Raw genomic sequence first — 17,843 nt, forward strand, 5'->3', positions numbered from 1 at the left:
GTTTGAAAAGTCAATGTGACACCTCGGACTCATATTTGGGTCGGATACGGGTTAGGGGTGTTACACCTCTATCTTTTGATTTTAAGATAACTTAAACTTTTCTTAAGCTTAGTTATCATCTAGGGATCAAAACCCAACTTAAATTTTAGCTTATAATCAACAACAAATAAATCTTACCTTTGCTAGAGCTTTTACGTGGAGAAGAGAAGAAGATGAAGATGGAAGAGAGAAAAGTAATATGGAATTGATTTCCCAAAACATATGCTCCACATGGGTATTATAATACCCATTAATTATTATTTTATTATTTCCCTTGTTCAATGATCATTTTGTCCTTTAGTTCATTTAATAATTATTAATAATTTTTAGGAAATATCTTCACATAAGTCATTGAACTATTTAACTATTCTACTTTTATCCCCAAATTCTAAAATTTTACAATTTAATCACTAACTCATAATTTGAGATGTTACATGTAATGCATGGAAAGGTAAGTCTCTCCTAACTACTATCTTGAAGCTAGTTTGATGTGCTTTTATCTATTCACTGTGGGAGGAAATAAATATAAAATTATATTGAGGTAGCTCAAGAAGCGTGAATGAAATCTTGAATTCCATTAAGGAAATTGTAGTACCCAACTAGGAAATTGTAGGTACCCAACTAAGAGGGATGAATATAAATAGATTAGATGTTTGCATTTGTAACCAATTGGTATTGATTAATCATTTTTGCTGTAAGTAGGCTGTATTTTTATACCATTTGTGGGATCAATTCTGTAGCTTAACTTTGCCTCTTGGGGGTAATAAAATCAATTATCCAAAAAAAGTTATTACCTAAAATCCCTAAGGCTTATTATTGTCTCTCTTACCCAAATCCGACTCTGGTTATCTTTGTATTTTCAATTTCAATTAAGTGGTAAGTTCCCAAACTCCTCTTTCAGATCTTGCAATTCATTCTCCATTGTTTCGTTGGTTTCTGTCAATGATCGACGAACTTTTCACTCTCATATATTTTTGCACTCTTAGAAGTTTACATCTTTTACCCGATTTATTCGAGATTAATAATTGGATCGTCTCTGTTTCTGGGAAAATGAAATAATTTGCACCTTTTCGTTTTTTTAAAAAACTTGTATTGGTTTCTATCTCATCCGCCACTTGTAGTTTTAGTATTCGTTTAATTTCTCTAATTCTTCTTTAAACTTTTATTTGTCTGACAATGATTATCACGCTGGTATTTCCTTTCTCTTAAGAATGAAGTAATTGTTTTCGAGGTTGTGAAGAGAAAAGTAAATTGGAAATTATTTGAAACACAATAGGAACAGAGAAAATCTCAACATTTAGTAAATTACACGGGTCCCCCCCCCCCAGGCCAGTTTCTTTCAAGCTTCTTTGTTGGATGATTGTGGGTTGGTGGCAAAGAAATGAGTGGAGTAAAAAGGGCTAGCTCAGGTATGCTAATATTACATCAATCCTTTGATGCTCATTTTCTGTAAATGCAATTGAGTGATTTGAAATATATTATAATCATGTTCTCCATGAAAAAATAGTAAGGGTCTAATTGATCAGATAGCTTGGAAAGCCTTGAGTAAATGTTAATGTTTTCTGGTTAAGCTTTCCTTCAAAGGTTGCTAATGGAAACTTTGCTGTCAACAACAGATAAAATGAGACAATTCTGCGAATGTACAATCGTATGCCAAAAAAAAATTAATTAGTAGGTATGCATCATACATGGGACATTTTCCTATACATTTCTCAAAGTTATTGCTTGAGGTCTTAGTCAAAATATTTCTGCTTGGCCTGTGCATCCCAACTCAAATAAAATAAGGTGAAAATAATATATGCTTGTCTTAAAGAGAAGCTTATCTTTTGGATTTGGCTTTTTCAGAATTCAGTTGTCAACTTATTTACTTCACTGCAAAGGGTAAAACTTGTTTTTATGAAGCCCTAAGAGTCACAATGATGCTTGAGAACAAAGGGATAAATTCCTATCCTTAATACCACTAATTTCTTTTTTTTCCCCCTCCTCTCTGTAACCTTAGAAAAAATTGGATTTACTGCAAAAGGTGAGCACTTATAACCTGGTTTTGTGCTGTTATACGCTACAAAATTAGCAGTTCATTTTTGGATTTACATCGAGTATAAGAGGTCAGATAATCTCCATTTTTAAGTTGAACCTTTAAAGGTAAAATCACATTTCTTTTTAAAGGTTAATGCATCTTTGGTCTTCCTTAAATTTTACTGAACTTTGTAGAAAATGCATTTCCTCTGCAGCTAAAGTAAGATTGAGGAGCTTATTGAATCAAGCTGATAACCGCACTTGTGCTGATTGCGGTGCTCCAGATCCAAAGTGGGCGTAAGTTTTACTGTCAAGGCATATTTAGAGTTTGCCTATTCATTTCTTATCCTATGAATAGGAGATAAGAGTACCTGATGAATACATGTCTCTGTGGTAAATTTAAGTATGCACTTTATGAAAAGCTTATAACCTAACCATAAATCATAGTTATGGACTTGATCAAGCATGCATACGTATGTATGTTTTTTGTAGCACAAGAAAGGATTAAGAAAATCAATTGGAAATTGTATTTTCAGATCAGCAAATATTGGAGTCTTATTATGCTTGAAATGTTGCGGTGTGCACAGAAGCCTCGGTGTACACATCTCCAAGGTGATTAATGTGTTTGCATGTAATGTATTTTTTTTCTCATGGAATGATCCCTGATTGCGAAACATATGAGGGATTTTCTGTTGGCTATTTATTGTACACATCTGTATAATTTCTAGTGGGCAATTTATTTATCCGAGGTTTAGCAGAATGAATTTGATAAATCAGTAAAAGTAGATAAAATGTGTGCCTTGATAACTGAACCAACAGTGTGTGCCTGTGAATTTCACACAGTTTATAGACAAAATGTTTAGGATATAAATGAAAACAAAAAGTAAATCTAATCGATTAATATGCTAACTAATAGTCTACTTCTAGCCTGTAACCATTTATTTATCCAGAGTGTGTCTTTGTTAGTTCACATACGTGTATTTCTTGAAAGCTTCTCTGGGCTTAATCTGGTTGATTATTGGAAGAACATTCATGGATCAAGATTAAAATTTAATTATCTTGAGGATTAATTTCATTTCAGCTGAGGTTTGTGAGATGCACACAAATTGTCATGCAAAGCTGATATATGGCACAAAAGATTTTATCTGTCAACTGTGACATTTGAATTTTTCATATGTTTAGCTGAAGTTTTTACATGTTTATGTTACCTTTGTGGAATCTTTTAATGGTGGTATATCATGATGAATTTTCCCATTTAAGGGATTAACATAGGGCATTATACTTGTAGAATATTTTAACTGCAGTGTATCGTGATGGAATTTCCCATTTAAGGGCTTAACTTGGAGTACTATTTTTTTTAATGTTATATAATCGTTTTGACCTCATTGGTACCTATATATCATGCTTACAGTTCCTCTTACATCATATTATGCAATACTTTAAGCTTTATTTTAGTGTCTTGTGATTTTCCTAGATTGTCATTTGTATATTTGTAGCTTTTTTTTTTTACTTTCCAATGATTCCAGGTTCTATCCGTGGCATTGGATGAATGGTCTGATGAAGATATCGATGCCATGATTGAAGTTGGAGGAAATTCCGCTGCTAATTCAATCTACGAGTCTTATATACCTGACGGATATATAAAGCCTGGTCCAAATGCTAGTAATGATGAGCGGAGGAAATTTATTCAGTTAGATTTCAGACAATTTACAATCTCTCAATTTGAGCATTTCTTTCTTACTTATATCTGGTGCTGTATGTGTTTAAAAACTATTTTTCATGTAGCAGCCTTTTGTGGGCACTTCTTTACTGATTTGTATGGAAAGCCAGTTTCATAAACTGCAGTAATCTTATTGTGACCTACCGTTTAACTTATTTTACATATAGCAGATTTGATAGATTATCAACGCTTAGATGTTATAGTAATTACTTGTTTCAAATCTTCCTGCAGGGCCAAGTATGAACTTCAAGAATTTGTGAAACCTAGCTTACGGATCACATCAGGGAGGAGTTCTTCTTCTGTCCAATCAAACATTTCTGGAAAGATTCTTGATACTATCCTATCAAATTCATCGAATTCGGTAATTCTTTTGTTTTTTGCTTCTTCCAATCTGATTCTCTGTCTTGGGAACAAGGAAGATCATGTTGCTAATGATTTTAAGAGATCATATGGTCACTTTTTTGAATAGCATGAGATGAACATGTACATGTGATTCTTTTATATCATCCTGTTTGTAGGATTCTTGCATTCAATTTATTTTTCTAGGTCTATAATTATTTTTGTAAAAGTAGGTCTGCAATTAACACTAACAATTTGAATACCACAAGCCGGACTTAATATCTTACTGCACTTCATAACTTCAATCCGTTTGACCTGAAAGTGATTACAGGAAGGCATGGTTGAATTTATTGGGTTACTGAAGATCAAAGTGGTAAAAGGCACAAATTTAGCCATCCGGGATATGATGACAAGTGATCCTTATGTTCTCCTAACTCTTGGGAAGCAGGTTAGTTGCTTTCTGTCATTCGTTTTATTCTCATAAAGTTTTGTCAAGGCTATACATTGTGTTCTTGTTTTCTTTTGTCAATCTCAATCTGTAGACCTCTTTTTTTTCTTTTTTTTTTTGATAAGAAATGGAGGCCTTGTTAAAAACCCCCTTCATAACCGTCAAGAACCCTGGGGTATCTCGACGGCCATTGGAAGGAGGGAAAGAGTGCCTCATAATTTTATTACTGCCGAACAAACCATTACATTATAACCAGTACATAATAGACAAAACCAGCATACTAGAAGAACCTATAGTAACCTAAAACCAGAAATTCATCCAATTCCTCTCTTAGCTAATTCATCCGCTTTACAATTCACAATTCTGCTAACATGTTTTACAAGAACACTCCTATTTTCTACCAATGAACTAATATCCTTGACTAGAGAACTGAAAATCGTAGGAGAAGAACTCGGACACTTGATCCAATCCACAACTTTACTACTATCACTCTCCACCATTAATCTTCCCCTCGAGCTCCAACTTGAATTGAAGAAGTATAATAACCCTGCTTTAATGGCCAATAACTCGGTCAGAATTGGAGGGCCTCCCCCAACACTCTCAGAGAAAGAACTCAGAACAGCCCCGTCTTCATCCCTCAAAATACCACCTATTCCCCCTTTACACCAAGACTTCTCCACAGCTCCATCAACATTAAACTTGAAAAAATCTTTAGGAGGAGGATTCCAAGAAAGCGAAGAATCACTAGATTTAACATTAAACTCACAAGAATCAGCTAGAACCGGATTCCCCACAAGACAGTCAAACATAATAGGGAAATCAGGAAATTTAGCAACAAACCAAGAAACCAGTCTATACCTCGTTAAGAAATGCAACAAAGCAGTGTCCATCTTCCTACCATAAAAAATAATCTCATTCCTGAACTTCCAGACGGACCAAATAATAGCTCCAGGAATAAACGCCCATATTTTTGAACAAGGGAACATCCTTCTCTACTCTTCAAGTAGATCAGATGGACTATCTGGAACAACAAAGGCAATGTCCCAACTCAAAAGAAAATAAGACCATAACTGCCAAACTATCAGGCAAACAATAAATAAATGCGATACTGTTTCCGCATCCATACCACACAGGGGACATATATTATCCAAAATCCCATTAACTCCATGTTTTAGAAGTTCAACTTTAACTCCTACCTTCATTCGCAGAACCTGCCATAAAAAAACTTCGACCCGAGGAGGAGCCACCCTAAGCCAAACAAGTTTATGCCAATCCATGTCAACCTTTTCTTGCTCATTCATCAATTTTAAACAAGATCTAACTGAAAAACCCCCTCCCCATTCCCTTTCCACACAAAGGTGTCTTCCAACGAAGCATCAACAACCGAACTGCATAAAATAGAGTTTAATTCGAGCCAAAGCTGTAACTCCCAATCTGCAAGATTTCTCCTCACTTGAATGTCCCAAAACAACCCCGCTTGACTATGGTTTCTGAACTCCGATATTGTTCCCCATTTGTTAACCGCAAGAGCGTACAACCTTGGAAATTTGTCTTTTAAAGACACATTCCCCTCCCACACATCATGCCAGAAAATAATAGCCTCCCCACTCCCATCCTTGAAGCTGAAATGCTTTCTGAAACTATCCCCAAAATCATCCTTAGCCAAACAACTATTAATCACTCCTTTCCATACCCAAGAAGCTTTCAGAAATCCCCTTCTCTCGATAGACAGATATTTCGGGTCCACACCATTCTTACAACACACTACTTTTTTCCACCACGACCTAGATTTAGTCGCAAAACGCCAATACCATTTACCCAAGAGCGCTCTATTCATGAGGTTCAGATCAATAATCCCTAGACCGCCTAACTCCTTAGGTTGACATACAGACTGCCAATTGACCCAATGGATTCTTCTCCTCCCATTCAAATCACCCCATAAAAAGTTAGTCATTATTGAATTCAACCTCGAGAGGACACCAGATGGCAACCTGAAAACAGACAAGTAATAAATTGGTAAGGAACATAAAACCGATTTGATTAACACCACCCTCCCTGCCATGGAAAGAGAAGCAGCTTTCCATCCCGACAGCTTCTTATAGAACCTCTGAATTCTTTTGTCTCTCTTCTCTATAGACCTCTTTATAAATTATGTTATTTCTTTTGTCTCTCTTCTCTGTGTGTACGTACATCGGTACATGGATTTCTTGGCATTATGCTTGTAGATTAACAGTATCACTTCTGCACGTGGATTAAGCTGTCAGTACCCTTACTTTTTGCTTTGTCTTTCTTTTTGGAATTCGAGGTTGCAAGTTTTTACTCCTGGTCATTGAAACTAAGAGTCTAGCACTTTAAGCACACAGCTATTGACAGGTTGTTAGTACCATTCACTTGGTAGTATTGTGGATTTGTGGTTCAGATCTTACACCTATTAAATATTTTGCGGTACTTTATATATCTGTTCTCTTGATTGGCAGTTATGTTACTTGAACTTTGCTGTATTGAAAATGGGTGGGTATGTTCTTTTTTTTTTTCCAAGTTGTTTTCATGTATTTGGTTGGAGGACTATTTGAAAGGTTATATTTCTATGCCTATTTCCAGCTACGTATCAGACACAAATACTAAAAAAATAAAGAAAAATAGTCAGAGTAACATAGATTGGTACCGTGTGCATATTTCTTTTGGGCTGCTTTACTTGCTTTCTTATGTTTTTGTTTTTCCTACCAATATAGGATTTTTTTATTTTTTATTTTTTTTAAAAATCCTACCAAAATAGGATTTAGTTGCTTTGAAGGGTTCCTTTTTTTTCAAAACATGGTAACAATGGGTGACTTTTGGTCTTCTTAGACTGTTCAGACGACTGTAGTATCGAGCAACTTGAATCCAGTTTGGAATGAGGAACTCATGCTATCTGTTCCTGACAACTATCGACCTGTGAAGTTGGTAAGCGTACTTTTCCCCTAATCTCAGTTATTTAGAAACTATGTAGTTGTTTCTTTAAAAATAGAAAGAAAATTTGTAGTTAAAAAGTATGCTTGGCTATTTATGAAGAATCTGTATATGGTGATAGGGCTGATTAAGTTGGATTTGGGTCAAAGTCATATGAGTTCTATTATTTGGCTCTGTTAAGTATTTTGTGGTTCAGGTTTGTTTGGCTACATGATGGCTGGGATTTGGTCTTCCAGGTTTTGGATCAATTTGACCTGTATGAGAACAAGTTTTTGGTGGGTTATCTCATGCCAACTTTTGTTGCCTCTATGTGCAATGCATAAAAGCAGTAACCAGGTGGGACAATTAGTTGTGAGGTCAAGTTACTTTGATTTCATTTCATTTCAGGTCCCTGGCTCAAATCGATTCAAATTTGGATTAGCTCTTCAAGTTATTAAAGTTTTGACACGATAGTCTGGTTTTCTACTGGTCAGATTCATTAGAAATGGAAAATATTTCTTATTAAAGTTATTTTCTATTGATGATCTAATTTCGCACCCTCTGAAATTTTGTAATTTCCCACCCAAAATTTCTAATATAATTTTACAAGTTCGCACCCATATGATGTCTCTGTGTTCATGGTTTCAGTCTCAAAGGACTAAGAGGGGTAAAAATTATGTGTACTGCACAGGGAAAGAAAGGGAATGTATAAGCAGACCTCCATTTCTATCTGATTAAAAGGATGTAACTAGAAGTGTCAGATCGTTTGTCAAGATTGGTTTAGTAGAGCTAGAAATCAGTGGGAGGTGAAACGACTGAAGCCTGGATTTGCAACACCTATTGCATTCATTATCTATTTAGATGAGTTCAATTTATAATTCAAAGATACGCAGACAAAAAGGCAGTTGCTAGAGCCAACAGTAGAACATGCCGGTGTTATTATTTTTAGGCAGGAAAATAAAGAAACTATCCAAAAGCTAGCCTTATTAGCTACATCTATACTAGGCGCATTCTCAAGTTAAATCTCCCATTTAGTTATTACTGTCACTTTTTTCTTTGATACTAGGGATTACTCGGATTTGAACTCCAGCTTGCATGCCGCATAAACCCTTCTAGCCACTTCAACAAGAGGTCGTTGGCAGTTGTAGCTATTGCTATCTATTATGAGTTGCTGCATTTTGGCTCACTTGACTAGGAGTTTCACATTAGAGAGGGGGAAAAAAACTTATAGATTAGAGGGCCAACTTATATTGTCAACTTTCTGTTATTATAAACTATGTTGCTTTAGCACTTTATTTTTCTACAAGTACCCTTGTTCGACACCCGTACTCAATACACATGCGAAGATAGGTATGGGGATTTGATCCTTGAATAGCTTTCCAAATACATGAAAATCTCGGACAAAACCAACATACTTATGCAGGACATATTCATGTCAAAAATTCACAATTGAGTCAGACTGATATTTGATTTTCAATAAAACTACATACTATGCAATGCTTGGACATTTATTATACTAGTTTAGTCTTGATTAAGTAAACTAACTTTTATTATTTACGATGACAAGATATATGATTGATTTGCCGATGCTTGCATTACTCATTCATTCATACAAGATCTCCTGCCATCTTAAGCATATAATTACAATGAGTTTCTCTAATCTGTTGAGCTTCTACACTGTAGCAAGTATATGATCACGACACCTTCTCAGCCGACGATATAATGGGAGAAGCAGAGATTGATATCCAGCCCTTGATAACATCTGCAATGTCATACGGAGACCCCCAAATGTTCGGGGATATGCAGATCGGAAAATGGGTGAAGTCCCATGATAACGCCCTTATGGAGGATAGCATCGTCAACATCGTTGATGGGAGGGTGAAACAAGAAGTATCACTCCATCTCCAAAATGTTGAATCTGGAGAAATTTATTTAGAAGTAGAGTGGCTGCCTCTCGATCAGTAAGCATGTGTAGTGTAATTGTATTGGCTTCAATATGTGTAGACACCCGTTTTTGTCCGGGTCTTTTCTATCTAATTGTAATTATTATTATTATTATTATTATTATTATTATTATTATATTATGCTTATTTATTGTTATTAATATATTACAAATTTTTGCAGGCCTAATCCCTAAGCCCAACAGTAGAATTACAAGCTGGAGCCCAGACCCGGTTCAGGCCCACAAGTACCCAAGTAATTAGGGTTTTAAACCCTAAACATATCATCATCCAGTCGCCGCCGCCAGCAGCAGATGAACAGCCGCGCCACCGTCACTGTTCCGGCCCGTCTCGCTCCACTCCGACTGCTCCCACCTGCACCAACAGTAACCCCATCAGTTCTAAATCAAACCAATCAAAGGAAATAGTAAACAAATCAAAACCCTAAATTAAAAAAATACCTAAATCCCGATAAATCGAGAAATTTGTCCCTACCAAGATCAGAGACCATTACCCCTACGCTAGCATCATCATCATCTCACCAAACGAAGCAAAATCAACCATAAATCAAGCAAGGATATCAGAGGAAGGGGGGGACATTCGGGTTTTGGGGGTTTCCAGAAAAAACGAGAGAGATAAAAAACAGAGAAAACATTTCGAAATAAAGAAAGGGAGAGATGAAGCAAATAATAGAAAAAAAGAAAAAGCCAAGAGTTACATAGCCAAAGGAGAGAAAGAGAGAACCCTTACCTCGGTCGGAGGAAGCCATCGAGAACACCAAAGGTCGTCGGTGTCTTATTACTTCGAAAGGTAAACTTGTAGATCTGGGGGCCTAGAGTGGGTTTTAGACTAAGATGGTTGGGGATTTGGGTTGAGGAGAACGAGGGGGATTTTTTGAGATAGGTTGCTCCCTCCGGCCACCGTGCGTCGCCGTGGACTCCGCCGGCGGCAACGGTTGGCACCCTCTCCGATGAGAGAGTTGGGAGAGTTCTCTCCAACTCCCTCTCTCTGGTTTTTGGTTGAAATGAAGAAATGAGGGAAATGGTTACGGAAAGCCGTTTTGGGGGCTTAAATAGGGGAGTCAAAACGACGCAGTTTTGACCTTCCTTTTCCGTGTTTTCTGTTTAGGGTGTAATCACATTCTAGGTCACCCGTTCTTTGTAATATCTTATTGAAGCCATGTAATGAAGTTTCAATTTCTTTGATTTTGAGCATTCATTTTTCAGTATTTATATTTTAGTCCTATTATTACATGTTATGTTATTATAGTTATATTTTACTTTGGCCACAATGTTTGTATTAGTTTCATTTTAGTCACTAATTTCGTGTGTTGTGTATTTTTGTGAATGTTCGAATTTGGACAGGATATTTATGTATTTTACATTTTAGTCACTGTTGGGTATTTGGTTTAATTATTGTTCAGTCCCCCATGCTATATCATACTATTTTGTTTATGTTCGATTCTGGTTTTAATATTTACAAATGTTTCATTTCAGTCACTGAATGTACCTTTCTTTATTTTTTAATTAGTATTTTTAATTTCTTTGTTTACATTATGGTCAATGTTTTAGTATAAATACTTTAGGTAAATTTATTGTTTGCCCTTACGAATTTATGTTTTAATTTGTTTTAGTCCCTTAATTACTTATTTTTGTATTTTATTTTGGTTTGTAATGTTTATTTATTTTTATTTTAGTCATTTATATATGAATGTATTTTACATATTACATGGTTATTTGTATTATGTAAATAATGTGTTTAATTCCATTTAATGTAAATATTTGTATTTCCAATTACATTTATTCTCATTATATTTGTATCTATGTATGAAATATTTGATTTTCGATTTTATTTTCAAGAATACATATGCGTAGAATGAGCGTGGAAAGTACCACTTGGTCGAAGTGGTGTGATCCGGTACGGCATTTTAACGACATAGAAACTTGAAATAAGTTGAGTATATTTTGCTAATTAATTTGTTCAAACGATGCAATGTGTGTTATTTTAAGTGACAATTTACTTTATTTTATGTGAATGTAAATTTCAAAATTTTTAATTTGTATTCAATTCATTTTTTAGTTAATCAATTTATTTTGTTGTATGCAAACGTCAATTTTATTTATATTCGATTCGCATTTTATAAAGAGGGAAATATTCTTTATGGATAAGAAATAGTCGAGTTAGCTTTCCCGATGGAGGATTGTTAATTTCGAGATTTCTTTTCGAGTTAAAGAATTTTCTCTAGTTATTTAATTCGAAGCAAATTAATCAATGTTCGATAAATAGATCATTTTTAACTTTATATACGATTTATAATTTCCATCATTTACGACGGTGTGTAAGCGACACAGTACCAATTTTGGGCGTTGTGGGGGTGTTTACCCTTCCCCGCACGTAACCGACTCCCGAATCCATTTAAATGAATCTTTGGTAACGCAGACCGAATCTTGTCTTAAAAAATGATTTTCCTTAAAATTGTTTTAAAAGACGTTTTTAGGTATTCAACCTGCCTAACCCAAAGGTCGATGGTGACTCCTATCCAATTTAATTTAAATCTAAAATCATTCAATATTTTCAACATAAAAGTCATAATCGTTTTTTAAATAATATTTAATTATTTTTATAAAAAAAATGGTTATGACAGCTTGGCGACTCTGTTGGGGACCTTTTTAGAGAGTCAGGCTGTATGTCGTTTACATATTGTCATCTTGGTGGAAATTATGATTTCTAGTTTTTAGTTAATTAGGATCCGTTTATTGAAATTTTTAATTGCTTCGTTTTTTTTGTCGTACTAACATTTTATTTTTGGCTTTCAGCTTTGTCAGGATTCTATCATTTTTCTTTGTTTTGTTTTCCTTTTGGGTCGAAGGTAGGTATGTTCCTCCTCACACACATCACTCGCATTGTCATAACATAAGCTCTAGACACGAGCTTCGATCTAAATTAGTTGGGGTGAATGCTTTACTCTCGTAAGAATTTATTCTTCGTATGAGTTTTAGCAAATAACCCATGGGATACATACCTTATACTTTCGTAGGGATTTATTCCTCGTACGGGTATAAGACAGTGAATCCCCTCGAATTGAACTCGTTCCGTTTGAAACCTGTAATGGGTGAGGATAGAGGGTTTGGCAGCCCAATGGGGCACCGACATCAAGGACAATTCGAGTCCCTTTTTCCCGTTAGAGCCGAAACCATGTATATAGTGAACCGTAGAACGATCACCCTAAGTATAGTTATATCGAACCTCTGTCCGTCAGTAGGTACCCAAACTAAGTGTACACAAAGGAGGAATGTTTCTGAACCTTTCATTTTTACTTTAAGTTCTGCCGAATAAAGCATGCGAATTAGATACCATGCGGTTAGGACCAATTTCTTGAAAATAGATCATTTTGGGTAGATAACATGTCCGGGTAGGATTGTTATTTAATTGAAAGCATGTTTGGGTAGATATCATGACGGGGTAGGTGTTATATTCATCTCTGAATAACATTTTATCCGTGTAAATTATCTTACATGTACTAACTCGTTTTTCTCTTTTGTTTTTACACCTTAACTTATTTATTTTGTTTGTCATTTTTCATCCTTCTTTGCATTGCATTGCATCGTCATGCTATAATATGAAAATGTTGATCCGCAAGGGGATATTCATGAGAAAATCTTCACAAGAAGAGATAAAAAAATTTAATCAAGCAGTCGCATACACAAACATGCATCGAGGGCTAAAAAGAAGTCCAGAGTACAAGAATGAGATTTTCTCGAAGATCGTGCATCATTCGAGACTGATATGATAATCCACTGATCTAAGGAGTAATCCAGCAGTAGATTCTCATCCACAATTATTCCATCGTTAACCATCAGGGAGTGAAGCACAAACTTCAGCATAGCCGAGGTATTAACGGAGTCAGATTACAGAGCGCTTGAGGGGCATCATTATTGAGGACGAAGATCCGATATGAAGCAGTGATCCATTCCAGGCTCACCATCTAAGCGAAGTTAAGTCTGTAAAGGGGACTGTCTTGTAATGTGAAAACTTTTGTCTCTGGTGAAAATTTGTTCTAAAATATTCGTCGTTGGGATCAATATTTTGCATCTGCATTTTCATCATTACATTTTGCACAACATTCATTTAAGCATTGTTACATGCATTAATCATACCTTGCGGGAAACTTTAAGGAAACACTTCTAACTGTGCAACTGCATTCACACAGTATTGAGAATGGATGCAAAATTCGAGCAACTGAAGAAAGAGCTAGAAGAGAGTTTACAAAAGATGCAAGCTGAGTGAGAGGTTAAAATAGAGCAGATGCGAAAGACCACCGTGGATCGTATCTTGCAAAACCAAAAGGACATAGTTGGCCAAATGGTAGCAAAAATGGCTGAGCTTAACCAAGGAAAAGGCAGAGAGAAAATTTCCTTGACCCGTGAAACAGTTGAATGTGTGAAGGCACAGGCTAATTCACAACCACTTATCTCGTCCAACAGGATTCCTAGTCACCAAGCGACGAGAAGAGCCAAGAACGAGATCCCAGAGAATTTGAAATAGTGGTGCAGAGAGACATTTCAGGGAATGAGAGGACAAACCTCTCACAACGGGATGGATGCAACAGAACTAGTACTAGTTCCCGACTTGGTGCTCCCGCCCAAATTCAAGATGCCCGAGTTTGAAAAGTACAGGGGAACCAGTTGCCCCAATGCCCACCTCACGATGTTTATTCGAAGAATGACTGGATATACTAACAATGATCAGATGTTGATCCACTGCTTTCAAGACAGTTTGATTGGACCCGCTTCAAGGTGGTACCACCAACTGAGTCGTTCTCAAGTCCGCTCCTGGAGGGATTTGGCTAGTGCTTTTCTGGGCCAATACAAGCACATGATTGATATGGCCCCCGATCGAACAATGCTTCAGAATATGGGGATGAAGAATTATGAGAGTTTTCGACAGTACGCACAACGATGGAGGGATATTGCATCTCAAGTGCATCCACCAATGACTGAAAGAGAGTTCATCACTCTATTCATAGATACATTACAGTCTCCTTAAATCGACTGCATGATAGGGGTTGCCATTAAGAGTTTCTCTGACATTGTCATGTGTGGAGAAATGATTGAAAGAGCTATTAATAATGGCCAGATATGTGGTACTAGCCATGCTGACATTGAGGAAAGAGCTGAGGTCAGTCTAGTGGATTTAACTAATCTGGGGACCGTGTCTCATAATGTTTTTCGTAAAAAGACATGCATCAATCCAATTCCGATGACATATGAGGAATTGCTCCCAGCTCTAATTGAGAACAACCTGGTGATTCCAGTTCAATCCAAACCAAGAACTGACCCATATCCTGAAGGCCATGATATTAATGCCATATGCAGCTATCACATTGGGATCTCAGGGCATACCACTGAGAATTGTAGGGCATTAAAGTGCAAGGTCCAAGATCTGATCGATTCAAGGACATTAACGTTCAATGTGTAATGGGGCATTCTGATCGGAAGTCGGTCGGGGCACCCATCAGGAGATTTTGTTGCATTCTCATGCATGACATCTTGTTTGAATTTGTTTTTCTTTTGTTCTTCGTATGTTTAAATTTTTGTAAGTCACTTGACGTTCGAACATTGTAAATAAAATACTTCCTTTTGAAAAATGACAATGAGCAAATTTTAATATTGAATTCTTTGAATATCATTTTAATTAAAAGCATTTTAATAATTGAGGTTGTAAATCTTTGACAAATGACAAGATTGAACCCTGCAAAACAATGACCCCTTGATCCTAATCCAGAGGTACACCAGAATACATACCATTTTCTTGCAGGGACCGAGCTAGTTTTCTGTTCACATAAAGAGTCAATCAAAGGGTTTGGCATTCAGGTATGTGTTAGGAGCGGATAAAATGGGGCAACTAGCACATGAGATTGCAAAACTAATTGGTTATTATTTCTGTTTATGACGTTCAATGATGATCATAATCTTCTCAGATGGAATGGTCAAGTAGATGAATCTAGTTTAGGTCAGTTGCTTGGGAATTGAACTCTAACGATGAGATTTTCTTACCTTCAACAAACACCGAGACTATATCAGGTTGTCCTCAGCGAGCTTAAGAAATGGAATCCGTAAACAAACATACAAAAACATATATATGTATACAATAAAGCTGAGCTATTCCGCTAAAGCAATTGGTAATAGAGGAAACTCGAAAGCCCTGGCTTTATGAATAGAGTACATTCAAACCATGACATTGATCGGGTATTTGGCAATCCGGTGTATGCTCCACTGTGGTTGTCAAGACGAAGACTTTGTGACGACATGAATCCTTCAGCTAGCCTGATAAAGGCAATTATAAAATATATGTACAATAAAGTTGAATTCAGCTAGCCAAACAATGGCAAATTAAATCAAATTTACTAAATAAGGAGTTTCGGTGAATATGGACTAAGGGAGTTGAGGAACGCCTGTTATAGTCGACTTCACACGAGCACTCAGAATTCTCGTTTTTAGACCGATATTTCTGCACTACCTTGACTAGGTAAGTCTACGAAGCTTGAACAAATTGAAGATTTCAGAGAACTGAAACAAAAGTGTTCTAAAGAGTTTAGCAAGTGACTATGCTAGTTGTGTCATTTTGTTCGCCTCTGATTAAAGTGCCAAATCAAGAAAGAGGGGTATGTCATTACCTTCACGAGGACCAATGGATGAAACACACCTTAGAATTTAGGTAGCCAACCTCTAAACCCACCTGTCGATCTTGATATTTGTCAAAGATTTGTAACTATCAATGATTAAAAGAGCATTTGATTCTTTTGATATCCAATGAATTCATGTTTTATGATTGGCTTCAATTGTGAAACTTAGAAGGAGGCAATATTTTTCAAAATTTTGAAAATTCAAGAAGAAGAGAAACATTTTCAAACAAGATAATCTCTCCGGCGGAAATATCTTGGAATTCAACAAATATATCTCCGAAGCTCAGAATCGAAGTTGGGCAAGAGAAGCTATGTTGGGGCAAAATTTGATAGGGAAATAAGAGCTCGGAAATAACCAGATGTTTTCAACTTGAAAGAACAATGCAATCCACATATTTGGCTTCCTGAAGTCAACAATCAGATCTTCTGAAGACGTTTCCTCAACATGCAGGAATCAATAGACAAACTTTGAGCTATTGAGATTATTTTCTTTTAAAAAAAATAATAAAGTGTCGTCTCACTTGAGATAGTTTTCTTAAAAACAAATTTTATTTTGTCTCGCTTGAGACAATTTTCTCTTTAAAACAAATTATGTCTCGCTTGGGACATTTTTCCACAAATTTTGAGAATTTTAAAACAAATTGCGTCTCGCTTGAGACATTTTTCCTTTGAGATACAAATTTTGAATTTGATTCACTTAAAACAAAATTAATCTCACCTTAGATTGTTGTTTCTTTCAAAACAAATTTCGTCTCGCTTGAGACCTTTTCCCTTTGAGATCCAAATTTCGAATTTGTTTCACATTAAACAAAGTTGATCTCACTTGAGATCGTTTTCTCAAAAACAAACTTTGTCTCGCTTGAGACAATTTCTCTAAAAACAAATTTTGTCTCATTTGAGACTATATCTTAAAGCAAATTTTGTCTCGCTTGAGACATCATTTTCTCTCATAATACAAATTTCAAGGTTGTTGTACTTAAAGCAAAATTAATATCACTTGAGATTTTCAAAGCTGATTTGTCTCGCACGAGACAGTTTCCCCTTTAAACAAATCCTGAAATTGTTTCATTCGAAACAAAATAAACACTTTTGAAAACACCTTTGAGATTATTTCCATATAAACAAAATCGACAATCTTTGAATCTTTTAAAACAAAATTTTGTTTCTCTTGAGACAGTTTCTCTTAAAAAAAAATCTCTTTGAGTTTGTTCATTTTGAATAAAAATCTTTGAGTTTGTTCCTTTTGAATAAAAATCTTTGAGTTGTTTCTTTTGAAAAAAATCTTTGAGTTTATTTCTTTTGAAACAAAGTTTTGTCTCTCTTAAGATAATTTCATGGAAAATCTTTGAGTCTGAAACAAAGTTTTGTCTCTCTTGAGACAATTTTGTGAAAAAAAAAAATCTTTGAAATTGTTTCTTTTGAAACAAAAATCTTTGAGTCTGTTTCTTTGGAAACAAAATTTTGTCTCTCTTAAGATAATTTATTTTGAAACAAAAATCTTTGAGTCTGTTTCTTTGGAAACAAATTTTTGTCTCTCTTGAGACAATTTCTTTTGAGGAAAAAATCTTTGAGTCTGTTTCTCTTAAAATGAATTTTGTCTCTCTTAAAACAAATTTTTGAGTCTGTTCATAAAAAAAAAAAAATCTTTGAGTCTGTTTCTCTTAACAAAATCATCTTTGAGTTTATTTCTTTAAAAACAAATTGTGTCTCTCTTGAGACAGTTTCTAA

The 17,843-nt window shown here is 35.5% G+C and overlaps 1 protein-coding gene and 1 long non-coding RNA gene across 4 annotated transcripts in view; one reads left to right on the forward strand and one right to left on the reverse strand.

The window, feature by feature from the left end:
* Nucleotides 1–804: 804 nt before the first annotated feature.
* The window catches only part of LOC120196343 (probable ADP-ribosylation factor GTPase-activating protein AGD13), a 30,728-nt gene continuing 13,689 nt past the window's right edge, over nucleotides 805–17,843 (forward strand). The window contains exons 1-11 of one of the 3 annotated variants that reach the window (XM_039198166.1): nucleotides 805–915; nucleotides 1,373–1,448; nucleotides 2,271–2,352; nucleotides 2,592–2,667; nucleotides 3,582–3,745; nucleotides 4,007–4,136; nucleotides 4,446–4,562; nucleotides 7,410–7,505; nucleotides 7,748–7,786; nucleotides 7,899–7,979; nucleotides 9,174–9,239. In XM_039198166.1, the coding sequence (XP_039054097.1) occupies nucleotides 1,421–1,448; nucleotides 2,271–2,352; nucleotides 2,592–2,667; nucleotides 3,582–3,745; nucleotides 4,007–4,136; nucleotides 4,446–4,562; nucleotides 7,410–7,505; nucleotides 7,748–7,786; nucleotides 7,899–7,964 (798 nt within the window). In that variant the 5' untranslated portion in view covers nucleotides 805–915; nucleotides 1,373–1,420 and the 3' untranslated portion in view covers nucleotides 7,965–7,979; nucleotides 9,174–9,239. Of the gene's footprint in view, nucleotides 916–1,372; nucleotides 1,449–2,270; nucleotides 2,353–2,591; nucleotides 2,668–3,581; nucleotides 3,746–4,006; nucleotides 4,137–4,445; nucleotides 4,563–7,409; nucleotides 7,506–7,747; nucleotides 7,787–7,898; nucleotides 7,980–9,173; nucleotides 9,491–17,843 lie in introns of those variants that run through there. The other 2 variants (XM_039198165.1, XM_039198164.1) reach the window with 2 other exon arrangements.
* On the reverse strand, nucleotides 4,606–6,779 carry LOC120196345. The gene is made up of 2 exons (XR_005523168.1): nucleotides 6,701–6,779; nucleotides 4,606–4,658 (listed from the first exon to the last, which is right to left on the reverse strand). It is a non-coding gene; the product is annotated as an uncharacterized LOC120196345 (long non-coding RNA).

Source organism: Hibiscus syriacus, unplaced genomic scaffold, assembly GCF_006381635.1.
Source record: "Hibiscus syriacus cultivar Baekdansim isolate YM2019G1 unplaced genomic scaffold, ASM638163v2 tig00117032_pilon, whole genome shotgun sequence".
In the NCBI taxonomy this organism is placed as follows: Eukaryota; Viridiplantae; Streptophyta; class Magnoliopsida; order Malvales; family Malvaceae; genus Hibiscus; species Hibiscus syriacus.